Below are 12,596 nucleotides of genomic sequence, written 5' to 3' on the forward strand. Positions count from 1 at the left end.
ACAACAACAACAACAACATATGTCAGTATCAGACCAGGGCAGCATGAGATATGAAATCATAAAACTGTCCTTTAAATTTGTAGAAAAAGTTTTGGTTTGCTTAAATATCCATGATAGCATCTAACCACCATGGTTCCTGTTTTCAAAGTTTATAGATCTTGTTGGAGAGACCAATTGAATATACGTGGAAAGGCAATTACACACACACTTGTATTGTTCTGATTCTAAGCCTAACAGGAATTCAGAGGAGGGGTTGGAAGTGTGGGCTCCAGTGTCTAGGATTCATGAGTGAAGTAGAGTTGAGGCAGCCTTGTAGGATTTCTTTATTGCCAGAGACAAAACTTTGAATGAAACTGCAGTTGACAATGAGGTGAACTGACCCTTCTTCTCAAAGCATTATTAGCATATGTCCCTTCAAAAGCATTAGTGGGGCTAACTTGACCCCCTTGTAGAAAACACAAAATTCCTATGTCCATGTGATGGGAAAAGGGTTAAAGAGGGGGCAAAAGAGGAATGGGTCAGATAATTTATAATTTACTAAGATAGGAGAATCTTTAAAAAAGAAAAAAAAAAGGGCTGTGTGTGTCCTCACTGGTAGCTGATGTTGAACGCTCTGGGTAAAGTCCTGGGGTCTAAATAGTGAAAAGGGGAACCCACTTTTAATTAACGATAATAATAACAATTGCCTGTAGATCAGCCAAATGAACTGTATTTCCACAGGGCAACTCCATACAATTGGAAATAAATAGATGCTTAACAAAATGCTGCTCTCCCTGTAGGGCCCTTACCCTGAATGTGGCAGATTTTACCTTAATAACACTTGAGTTAATTTTTATGTTATATTTTGCTCTTTGATTTGAAATAAATATTTTCTATGGAAAATGTCACCTTATGACTTCTACTTTAAGTGATTTCTGTTAATGTTATATGTTGGCTGGTTGAGGTGTTAGGTCAAGCTTTGGTGAAGAAATACTATGCCCCCCGCCCCCTGCATTTTAAAATTATAACAGGCTTTTGCTGCCTCCAGGAACATGACTTGACTGAAGGTGATGTTATTATGTGATGCTGAAGAACTGTCTGAAGATAATAATCAGAAGTGTTCAGTGATTTATCTTCCTTGTTCCAGCATGTGAAAAATCATTATTTGTCTTATTTGCATTGACATGCCAACCAATGACATTACGTAATCACCTTCAAAGATTTCCCTTGTTTTTGAAGTAGTCGCTCGGATAGTTCTGCACCATTTCACAGAAAATGTTATACAATAAATCTGGAAAATCTGCTAAGAAGAAAAAAAAAAAAAGGAAATTGACAACCTCTGATGGGGGATGGGGCAAGAGTGTTGGCTCCTAAGAGGGCAAGGACAAAGACCAACCGAGGCTCCCGGGAAAGAAAAATGTACAGTTGTTTACTGAAGTTTTGACACAGGTCAGAGGATTGAATTATCAAAGTATGGATTTAGGGAAGACAGAGGTAGTGGGGTCAGGGGAGGGGGGCAGAAGAGGAAGCACAGAGGAAGAAGGGAGCTGCGTATGAGTCAGTGGCTTGCCATTCTGCATCTGGCAGTGGGCTACAATCCCTGTGTCTCTTTTTATTTCTATTTGGAATGCCAGTTAGCAGGTTAAGAGCTCTGAAAACCTATGCAAAATATGCTTAAAAGATTAATGGGTTCCATATATAACACTCAGGTGTGGCCAGCGAGAGCCCTATGAAATCAAGCTCCTTAGAAGTATCTGGAAGGCCTCACCTCCATTTTAATAACAAGTACATCATAAAAGTACTCCAAAGAGAATAGGGGCAAAATGACCTTAATAGTCACTATGCTAAAAAATAGACCAGACTCATCGCCGTCAAGTCAATACCAGTTCATGGTGATTTCATGTGTTACGGAGTAGAACTGCTCCAAAGGATTGTCTTGGCTATAATCTTTATGAAACCAGACCACCAACGTTTCTTCTGTGCTGATGGGTGTGTTCAAACCATCCACCTTTAGGTTAACACTTGAGCATAAACCACTTGCACCAAAGTCCAAAAATTCCAATAGATATTTGCAAAAGGTCCATTTAATTTTACTTATTCTAAGCCAAAATATTGACATTGCCAAGGATTAAATTTTACTTAGATCCACAGTCAACGCCCATGGAAGCAGCAGTCACAAAATGAATCAAATGACATATTGTATTGGGCAAATTTGCTGCAAAATACCTCTTTAAATTGTTAAAAAGCAAAGATGTCACTTTGAGGACAAAGGTACACCTGACTGAAGCCATGGTATTTTTCAATAGCCTCATATGCATGCAAAAGCTGGACAATAAATAAGGAAGACTTAAGAAGAATTGATGCCTTTGAATTACAGTGTTGGTGAAGAATATTAAATATACTGTGGACTTCCAGAAGAATGAATAAATCTGTCTTAGAAGAAGTACGGCCAGAATACTCCTTAGAAACAAGGATGGTGAGACTTCTTCTCACGTAATTTGGACCTATTATCAAGGAGCTCTGGTGGTGTAGTGCCTTAGACACTTGACTGCTAACCAGAAGGCTGGCGGTTCATACCCCCAAGCCACTCCTCAGAAGGAAGATGGGGCAATCTACTTCAATAGTGATACTGCCTTGGAAACCCAAGGGAGGGGTCATTATGAGTCGAGGCGGACTCAATGGCAAATAACAACAACAGCAACAACATCAAGAGAGTCCAGTCCCTGGAGAAGGACATCATGCTTGGTAAAGTAGTGGGTCAGTGAAAAAGAGGAAAATCCTCAAAGAAACGGATTAACACACTGGCTGGATCAATGGACTCCAACAGAGCAATGGTCGTTAGGTTGGCACGGGACTGGGCACTGTGTTGTTCTGTTGCACACAGGGTCACTATGAGTTGGAGCTGTCTTGATGTCTCCAAATGAATAATTTCCTTGGACAAGTTTGGCTTTTACTTATTCTTTACATACTTTGTATTAATGGTACACCTTGGCCAGAGTATTGAGTAGAAACTTTTTATCGCTCTCTTTGTCCTTATTTGTAAATACCCCTCTTCATCACAGTATGTGCATGTTGCCAGGATGTACACTGTGTGTGAAGAAACAGAATTATTTAGAGAAAACTCCCTGGTAGCAGAAGATCTTGTTCCGATTTCATGGAGAAAAGACATGCTACTAAGCTAGGACTCCCTCAACCTTCCACCATCTAATGTGTAGATTCTTCTGTTTTCCTGTTTTATCCTCCTCTCCACTGTCTCCTGTCTAAATTGACCTTTTCATGTAATCTCTGCATCTCATTCCCCTTTGCCTTCTCAGGGACCATTCGTATCGTCTGTCTCTCCCATTTTTTTCTTCTTTTTACTGGGTAGTTTCCATCAGTGTTTAAACGTAGTCAAATCTCTCACATGTTTAGTAACAACAATAACAAACATATGCACACAACTCTAATCCCAGACCCCTCAGCCCCTCCCTTAACCCCTGCATCCACTTCTGTCTTTGCTTTCTCCCTTTCCTGGACAGACTCCTCAACTGCTTTGTCCAGACTTGCTGTCTCCATTGCCCAAGCATGTCTCCTCCCACTGCAGTCTGGCTTCTGTCCCCAGCCCACCTGTTCTTCTAGTGTCCCCAGTCTTAGAGAACGGTGGCAGCATCCCCCTAGTTGCCTGCACCAGAAACCTGGTGAGAAATCGGATTCTTCCCTCCTTCCTCACTTCCCCACATAAAACTTAACACCCAGTCCCACTGATGTGGTCACTAAAGCTCTCGCAAATCAATCCATCCACTCTTCCCATCCCCCTTACCCTTCCTTGTTGTTGTTGTTGTTATGTGCCGTCGAGTCGGCCCCGAGTCATAGCGACCCCTCCTTGGGCTTCAGAGGCAGTATCACTATTGAAGTAGGATTGCCCAACCTTCCTTCCGAGGAGTGGCTGGTGGGTTTGAACCGCCAGCCTTCTGGTTAGCAGTCAAGTGCTTTAGCCACTATGCTACCAGAGCTCCTTACCCTTCCTTAGTTTGGGAAATTATTATTTTTCTTTTTACATTCAAGGGGATGGGTTGGCAGGGATGTGTTGCCACATGATGAAGTTATAAACACTTAGGGGTGCTGGGGACTGCATAGGAAAAGATCTAGTTCCTAGAGATTTTCTGGTCATTTGTGCACCCTTCTTCTTTGGGTTTTCTCTTTTAATGGAGACTTTTGCATTGATCTGCCGATTCCTTTTCCCTTCTCTGGCAATTTCCTCTAGTTTATGAGGGACACTTCCCTTGTTCCTGGTAGCTCTGAGCTCACAAGTATCATTTCAGTTCTGTGGCCAGGTCCTGGCTATGACCCTCAGTACTGTATTAGTTTGAACTGATAATTGACTCTCCTGGGTTTTAATTTCCTTCTCTGTTGAATGAGTGGCTTCCCTTAAACAAGCAGTTCTCAACCCTGACTGCACATTATAATCACCTGGGGGAGCCTTTAAAACTTCCAGTGCCCAGGTCATATCCCAGACCAATGACATCAGCGCCCTGATGCCCAAACCCCGGGGTTTCTCAAGCTCCCCCAAAGATCCCAATGTTGAGAACTGCTGATTTAAATGAGTTTACAGGACGTGTCCTCATCCATTATCTTGCATTTCTATCATCCATCATCTTGTGTTTCTATCATCCATCATCTTGTGTTTTTATCATGCCCCAATCCCAAGTTGAGGTTTCTCCTCTTTTAATGTTTTTACTAAATTGAGAAGAAATAGCTGTGAGGCTCCCCCCACCCCCTTCCATCTGCTGTTTGTTCTTATTTACATATGACGGAACCCAGCCCACTGATTTACAGCTCTCGTTCCTTACAACTGTTATTGAACTGAAAACATAGCTGAAAACTTATTAAACAGAAAAAAAAATTGTTTTGAGCTTCATGCCGACAATTCATTACAGAACCAAGGAAACATTTCAACTTCCTTCCTTCTAGAATTAATGTTAAAAATTGATTTACAGCATCACAATCCCAAATGACAATTTTAATTCTCACACAGAATAACTACTACTTATTCTTTTTTAGGTATCTCATGAAGAAACTGAGGCGATAATGGTGGTGGTTCCACACCATGGTGGATATAGTTAACGTCACTGAATTGTACTCTTAAAAATGGTTAAAATGACCAAAGTTATAGAAATTTTACCACCTTTTCTTTCTTTCTTTCTTTTTTTAAAGAAATAAAACTGAGTCATCTCTGCAGGAGAGTGGAGTTTTAGGGGCCTTGCACCTGTGAACAGGCAGGGCCTTTTCTGTCTGCTCCATGGGAGGGCTTTGAGGTTAAGTCTTACCATCTGTTTTCCTCCAGTCCTCTCTACTGCTTCACAAATGCTGCAGCAAAGCCAGGTGGCCAGTCTCACTGCTTCCACACTTTGGATCAAGTCTTTCAGAAGACTTCCTTTCTGTAGCAGGTCCATTTAGACCAACCATTGTAATTTGAAATAACTAAGCCTTTTCTGAGCTGAGAGGGAGAGGATACTGGAGTAGGAAGATGGTAGAGAACAGCCAAGCATTTGATTTAACCTCTGGCACTGAATTTGGAAAGAAGGAGGGTCCTGCCATAAGTCTGATTTATGTTAGAGACATTTCCTTGGAGTGCTGGCTCTTCCTGCCTGTTTCTCTGTTTATGGTATCTCAACTGTTCCCTTTCATTCACTTTCTTCTGCAATTCCTTTCGGAAATAACAGCCCATGCCTTTGGTTGTCTCTCTCTAGCTCTTATTGAACTGTTAAAATTGGTTGCCACCTCACTAAGAGGGAATAACGTGGTGGCTACAGATAGATAAGCTGTTAGTCATAACCAATGAGGAATCCCTTTTCCATATAATCCTTTTACAACTGGGCCATCAGATTATTCTCATGGAAATAAATTGTTAGTCATTTTCTAATGGTAGGGAAGGAAAGACATTTTCCTTGAAAAAGAGATTTCACTAAAGTATGGAGGCAAGCTGAAAGAAAACTCTTTCCCACTGTAATTATCATTGAAATATTTTTTGTGCAAGCTGGTTTTAGCCCAGAGAAGTTTGTCTGAATCTTCTTGGTTTTGACCCTGCCTCTTTGGGTATCTTCTTGTAGATGGAGGAATTGATTGAGGGTGTCCGCTGGGCCTTTATTGACATGCTGGAGAAAGAAAATGAATGGATGGATGCAGGGACCAAAAGGAAAGCCAAAGAAAAGGTAATGATAAAAACAAAAATAGAACTTTTGGTGTAAAGGGTTTTCCTGCTTCACAATGACTATGTAGTGGGTTTTTATATTAATTGAGCTGCTGACACTGAATGACTCCAGAGTTAGGAGTCTGTTTTTGGATGAATACATACATAGATTTCATCTCCAGGAGGCAAGAGAAATAAGATCTGACTTTTTCTTTTTCTAATTGCGTTTTTGAACACCTTGTAATTTAGCCTTTCCTTCTCTCCTAATTGCTGTCTTTAAGAGCCACATGGCTTGCTGCCCAGTGAATTTTGCCATAAACCATCACTGGATATGGCAGAATGCAGAGCAGTGGGGAGCCATGGGGAGCAGCTGGCAGAAGAGGCCTCAAGACATAAAGAAGAAAAACCCATATTGACGTGTGTTCCTCTGCTCTGTACACGATGTGTGCAAGTGTCCTCGGGCAAATCTTTTCCTTTAACCAAGCAGATCTACTTTCTAACCCATCATTTTGCACAAATGACCTAAATAGCATGCTTATAAACTGCAGACCAGTGGTAGACCATTGTGTAGGAATACAAAATTTTTTCCTAATAGAAATGGATACTTGCTGGGCCTTGTAAAATTTTCTGGTTCTGTGTAACAAGGTAAGGGAATAAATGAGAACAGCATTAGCAGCTATGATGTTTCAAACTAAAGAATGGGACCCATCTTGAATTCCAGGTTTCTGATGGAGCCAGAGCTCAAGTGGGTAGGGAACATTTGCTGCGTGCTTACTGGATGCCATTGTGCTGAGTAACTCTGAAATTAGGAGCATCTTTTCTATAGAGTGAAGGCGTTCCCGTGGTGTAGTGGTGAAGGCATTTGGCTGCTAACCAAAAGGTCATTAGCTCAAACCCACTAGCTGCTCCACAGAACAAAGATGAGGCGGTCTGCTTCCATAAAGATTTATAACCTTGGAAACCCAGTGGGGGTCGCTGTGAGTCAGAATCGACTTGATGTCATTGAGTTTGGTGTTTGGTTTTTGGTTTGGTTTCTATAGAATAAGGAGCCCTCCTGGCAGAGTGGTTAAAGCGGGAGACTGCTAAGCAACACACAGTTCAAACCTACCAGCTGCTCCACAGATGTGGTAGTCTGCTTCTGTGAAAATTTACTGCCTTGATTTTTGCATTTTGGAAACCCTATAGGGTTGCTATGAGTTGGAACCGACTCAACGGCAATGAGGTGTTTTTTATTTTTTCTGTAGAATGGTGTTTGCTAAACTTTTCTGATGCTAGCCATTGCCTGTGTTGCCTGGACATGACAGAGCTTCTGGAAGCCTCCCAACACGGTCTGATTCAGTGGCTCAAGGGTGCAGTCAGAACGTTTGTGATTTCCACCAGTCTTTCTGGTGATTCCTTTCACTATGCAAGTCTGGGGAATACTGCTTAAAGTCTGACCTTCTATTCTGTCTGAGCACAAATATTTATGCTTTATGGTCAAGAAACAAGAGGGCAGCATTCTGGAAAGGCTTGGCCTTGTTGAAATGGGACCGTGCAGAGAATTAGCAGGGATAATTTCTAGAGCTTTGTCATCTCTCTCCCCCTGAGAAGGAGAAACATTGTCTTACATGTTTTTGTCAATAGACATGAAAACGCTGTTCAGTGTTTATCCTGAAGAATGAACTTGGGTAGGGGTGGAGGAGGAGTTTCGGAGGAAGACAAAGGGGAAGTTTGAGTTTTTTTCCCACTCGAAGATCTGTCAAAGCTGTCTTGAGTCACATAAGGCACAGGCTAATGAAGGCCGGAGCATGCGGGCCGTGATGGGAAGCTCTTCAGATGGTAGATGAAACTTTCAGCACCAACGTGTTTTCTTGAAGCCTTCTTTTATTTGCTGAGCTAGCTTGTCATTTTTAGAACCCAGTGTGTCTTGGACTGGGGCAGTGGAGAGCCCAGTGTGTTAAACACACGCTCACATACATTCACACACACACAACTCGTTGCTGTAGAGTCGTTTTAGACTTATAATGACCACCCTATAGGACAGAGTAGAACTGCACCAGAGAGTTTCTAAGGCCGTAATCTTTATGGAAGCAGACTGTCACATCTTTCTCCCATGAAGCAGCTGCAGGGTTCAAACCACCGACCTTTCAGTGAACAGCTGAGTGCTTAACCACTCTGCCACTAGGGCCCCTCCCAGTGTGTTAGAGGCCCTTTATCCTAGCTCAGCTCCTTGTGGACTAAGGGAAGATGTGTATGAATGTGTACGGGGCCACTAGTGGGGAAGGGTGGGATATAGTGGTGTTATGAACAGATGGATGCCAGGGGAGTGTTCTGAGAACTGTGGTCTGTTTTGTGATAAGTAAGTATTGTGATTGCCTTGGGGAGATCTTCTGAGCTGCATGTGGAATCCGGCCCCCTTAGAGTGGGCCTTCTAGGCAAGTGGCCTGTGAGTCCTTCTTCGAGGAGGACTATTCTCAGTACTTCTAATATTAGACGTGTTCCTGTTTGCCCCTTGAGCTGCTCTCCAGTCTTGTATCTCATTTCAATGAGAGCTGACCCCTTTTCTTCTAAAAGTACTCTTTGAACACTCTGCAGTCTTTGAGCTGAGTCCAACCTGCCAGGAACACTGCTAGTTCCTCCAGGTGCATGTATTAAAGGCAATTGTCCTACTGGATCTCGACAGGTCCCCCAAGTGTTTCCTGTATTTCACAGTTCAGAGCACTTACTTTAATGAAAGGCAAGAAAGAGGGATGTTGTCCAAGAATTTCTAGCAGTTCTCTGAGGCGGGTCCTGCCCTGGACCCCGACACATGTAGATTTTCTTTTTCAAAACTTAGTTCACATGCGTGCATTTCTTGAAATGACCTCTGGGTGGAGCTCGTAGTACTCACAAAGACAACATTCCATGAGCTGAAGGCGTTTATGCAGCTTTCTGTTCTGGGGTTGTTTTTGAAAATTTTTTTTTTCTTGTCCTTTTTTCTCTGCTGTCCTCGATTTGATTGCCTTTTAATAGTCAACAAGAAAGAAGAAGCTCTGCTTAATAATTCTTTGAATCTTAGATGGAAATCTCTGACTATCTGAGGGTTTTGTCTCTCTGATACTGAGTTGCCCCTGCATTAAGAAAGGATTTGCCTGCATTTGAAGTGGAGGTGAATTTGCCTGCTTTTCCTGGTATGACTTGGCACTGTTCTTCGGGCATGTGTTGTATGCAGTATATCACCCAGGTGGAAGATTTCTCATCAATAATAGTGCCCACACTGGGCCAAGGCTGAGTCACTTGGCAACCCATTGGGAAAGCTGGAAAAATGTTCCGATTTGAGAGGGGGAGAAGTGTTTCTTTTCCTCACTGTGAAGCTCTGAACTACAGGTAATTGCTTCCTAAGAGGTATTGACCTCAGCATTCCCTAAAAGGGGGCTTCCTGGACATGGAGGGGCACAGGTCCCCTACAGTGATCTGAGGCCAACCACCTTGGCTTCTGTGACCCCGGACTCAGAATGGAAGTGTGCAGCTGTGGCTTTGTTGTGCTATTCACAAGGGGTAATGACTGTCAAAGATAAACGAGGATGTTCTGCACCTGTGAAGGGTACATTCTCTCTCTCTCTCTTTCTTTGCCTTTTCCCTGCTCCTCTCTTAAGAGGTCATAAGTGGTTTGGGGTTGGGAAACTGATGCTGTATGTTGCAGGTGGAAATTCAGTTTGTGAAAGATGCACCCCTTTTTTGTTTGGGATAAAATGTTCCCTGCAAACATGTGTTCTTGTCAACAAGGAGTAGAGGACAGAAGGCCTGTCATTTGCTCAGTTATAATGGCTATTGTATGAGTGTAAAGTGAGCGAAGAATTATTTTTGGTGGTGGTAGGGGGTGTCTTTCAGAGCACTTGCCTTTTCCAGAGCAGATGTGGAGGATCTCAAGGTCACTCTGCAATGACTGAGGCCTGGTAAGAGAGGGACGCGGCTCGCCTGCCTTCGGCTGTACTGGAGGCTGGAGCAGGGCTTCAGCTGGAGACAAGGCCTGGGTCCGATCAGAGCAGCAGCTTCCTAAGCTCACTGGTCCCTAGCTGGATTCAATTAAGGAGCCAACAACCTGGATAATTCTTGAAATATTTGTTTGAACTCTTTGCCCCTGAGACCTAAGCTCCCCAGGCTACACCCAGAGAAAAATACCAAGATAGGGAGGCAGCATCCAAGGGATTCTGGGAGGGAGTGGCCTCAGCTTTGGCCACAGCAGGTGCAGCCGGCCCCCAGGAGTCTGCTGAATGGTCTCAATTCCACAGGTATGCGGATCCCAGCCATAGGCTTTGAGGGAGGTGGGAAAACTGTTCTTGCAGAGGGCAAAACAGAAGTGTATTTCACCTCTTTGGTGTTGTTTCTAAGCTCTGCCCAATGCTAGGGCCTGTCCCCCAGGTGTACAGTCTGTACTGATTCCTCCGCACCACCCCCATGACCAGCCCAGTGGTTCTCAAGGTGTAGTCCACAGACCAGCATCACTTGGGGACTTGTTAGCAATGTACGTCCACAAACCACCCCAGGCTTACTGAATACTGTGTGTTAAGAAGCCTCTAGGTGTCGCACATGTTCAAGCGTGCGAACCACTGGCCTTGCCCTTACCACTTCACTGCTGTTGTTGTTGTTGTTATGTGCTGTCGTCGAGTCAGCCCTGACTCATAGTGACCCCTCCTTGGGTTTCTGAGGCAGTATCACTACGGAAGTAGGATTGCCCAACCTTCCTTCCGAGGAGTGGCTGGTGGGTTTGAACCGCCAACCTTCTGGTTAGCGGTCAAGTGCCTTAGGCACTGCATATCTGTCTAACTTCCTATGGCCAGCACCTCCATTTTGTCCATGAGCTCTTTCTCTCTCACAACTGGAGCCTGCTTTGTCACTCACAAAGAGGGCCCATAGTCCCAGGAATGAACACACCCTCCTTAGCTGCCCTCCTCCAATGACTGATGGGAGTTTGGGAATGGCTACACGTCCCAGCCCTGCCAGTGGGACAAGCGTGAAGTGTGTGACCCACACAGCCTGCTGAGGTTCCCTTTGGGATGATGCACCAGTTTCTCACTTGCGGTGGTGGCTGGCTTGATAGGGTAGCCTTCCTTTCAGCTCTCACTTCCCCGGTCTCCTGCTGGTGTTCATTTTACCTCTGAAATACACTGTGTGCCCTGGAATCCTTGTCAGGGGTCTGCATCTGGAGGAGCCCAAACTAGGACACAGTCCCTACGGCATGCACCCTTTTCGTGCTTCCTTGCTTTGAAGGTGGCAACACATTTCACTGTATCTGGGTGAATCAGTTCACTGCATCTGGAATCAGTTCAGGAAATTCAGTTCCATAGACATTTCTAGAACACCCAAGACTTGTCAGGTGTCAAGCCAGAAGCTGTGGATTTGGAGATGATCAGCCTCTGTCCTTTTTCTTCAGGGGCCCTCATGCTCCTAGGAGTTCACAGAAGTGGCCCGGGTACAGGGCAGATGAAGGGAGGTATCTGTGGTTGTGATGGAGGCCCCAGTGGTTCTGAGAGTCTAGGGGAGGAAGCCTTTCAGGAGCCCAAGCACGCTGCGTGTGGGCACCGGACCAAAGAGTGCCAGCTTGGCCCTTCCCTCCCTGTCCTTATACCTGTGGGTGAGGCTTCCCTTCTGCTCTCCCTTACTTGCCAATCCAACAACTCTGCCTTCAGCTGTCACTGTCCTTCTGCACAGGAGTGCCTGCTTCACCTCATGTAGTCATTTGAAATTGTTTGGTAGAAGAAAAGAAAGGGAAGTGCTTTTGTCAAACTGTCTACTGGCCTGCCCTGTTACAGATTCAGGCATGTCTGCCTAACTGCTCAAGAATGTAGTCACCCAGGTTCCCACTGCTCACCCAGGCACCGTGGCTCAGCCAGGGACACTGACAGCATGTAAGCTGCCCCCTCGCTCTCGATCCCTGGCTCACACTCGCCATCTTGAGCTTCCTGGTGCTCTCTGGCTCCAGCTCCCTCAGTCTCTCTCTCTCTGTCACATGTATAACTCGAGATCGTGACTTTCCTCCTTTCATCTGTTCACTCTCCCTCACTGGCCTCGACAAGAAATACAGAAGAGAGGTGAAGATTATGGACTCTGGAGAAAGCCTGCCTAGGTTCAAAGCGAAAGTTTAACCCTCATTAGCTGTATGACTCTTTGGAAATTACTTAATCTCTCCAATGTTCAGTTTCTGCATCTGTAAAATGGATTGATTAGTGCCTACCTCAGAGATTGGCTGTGAGGATTCAAAAAGGTAATATATTTAAAAGTACTTCAAAGAGTACCAGGAGCATGAGAAAGCAGAGGTTGGAACCAGTTCATTCTGGTTCAGCCCCCTGCTGAGAATTCTCCTTGCCACCCTGTTGTTGTTGTTGTTGTTGTTATGTGCCATCGAGTCAAACCCGACTCATAGCGACCCCTCCTTGGGTTTCCGAGGCAGTATCACTACGGAAGTAGGATTGCCCAACCTTCCTTCCGA

At 44.4% G+C, this 12,596-nt stretch overlaps 1 protein-coding gene across 1 annotated transcript in view; it reads left to right on the plus strand.

Moving 5' to 3' along the window:
* PHEX (phosphate regulating endopeptidase homolog X-linked) overlaps nucleotides 1-12,596 on the plus strand; it is a 361,355-nt gene that overhangs the window by 133,358 nt on the left and 215,401 nt on the right. The window contains exon 12 of the mRNA XM_007958328.1: nucleotides 6,069-6,170. Coding sequence (XP_007956519.1) covers nucleotides 6,069-6,170 — 102 coding nt within the window. The remainder of the gene's footprint in view (nucleotides 1-6,068; nucleotides 6,171-12,596) is intronic.

This window comes from Orycteropus afer, unplaced genomic scaffold (assembly GCF_000298275.1).
Source record: "Orycteropus afer afer isolate SDZICR_OR568_19922 unplaced genomic scaffold, OryAfe1.0 scaffold00924, whole genome shotgun sequence".
NCBI lineage: Eukaryota > Metazoa > Chordata > Mammalia > Tubulidentata > Orycteropodidae > Orycteropus > Orycteropus afer.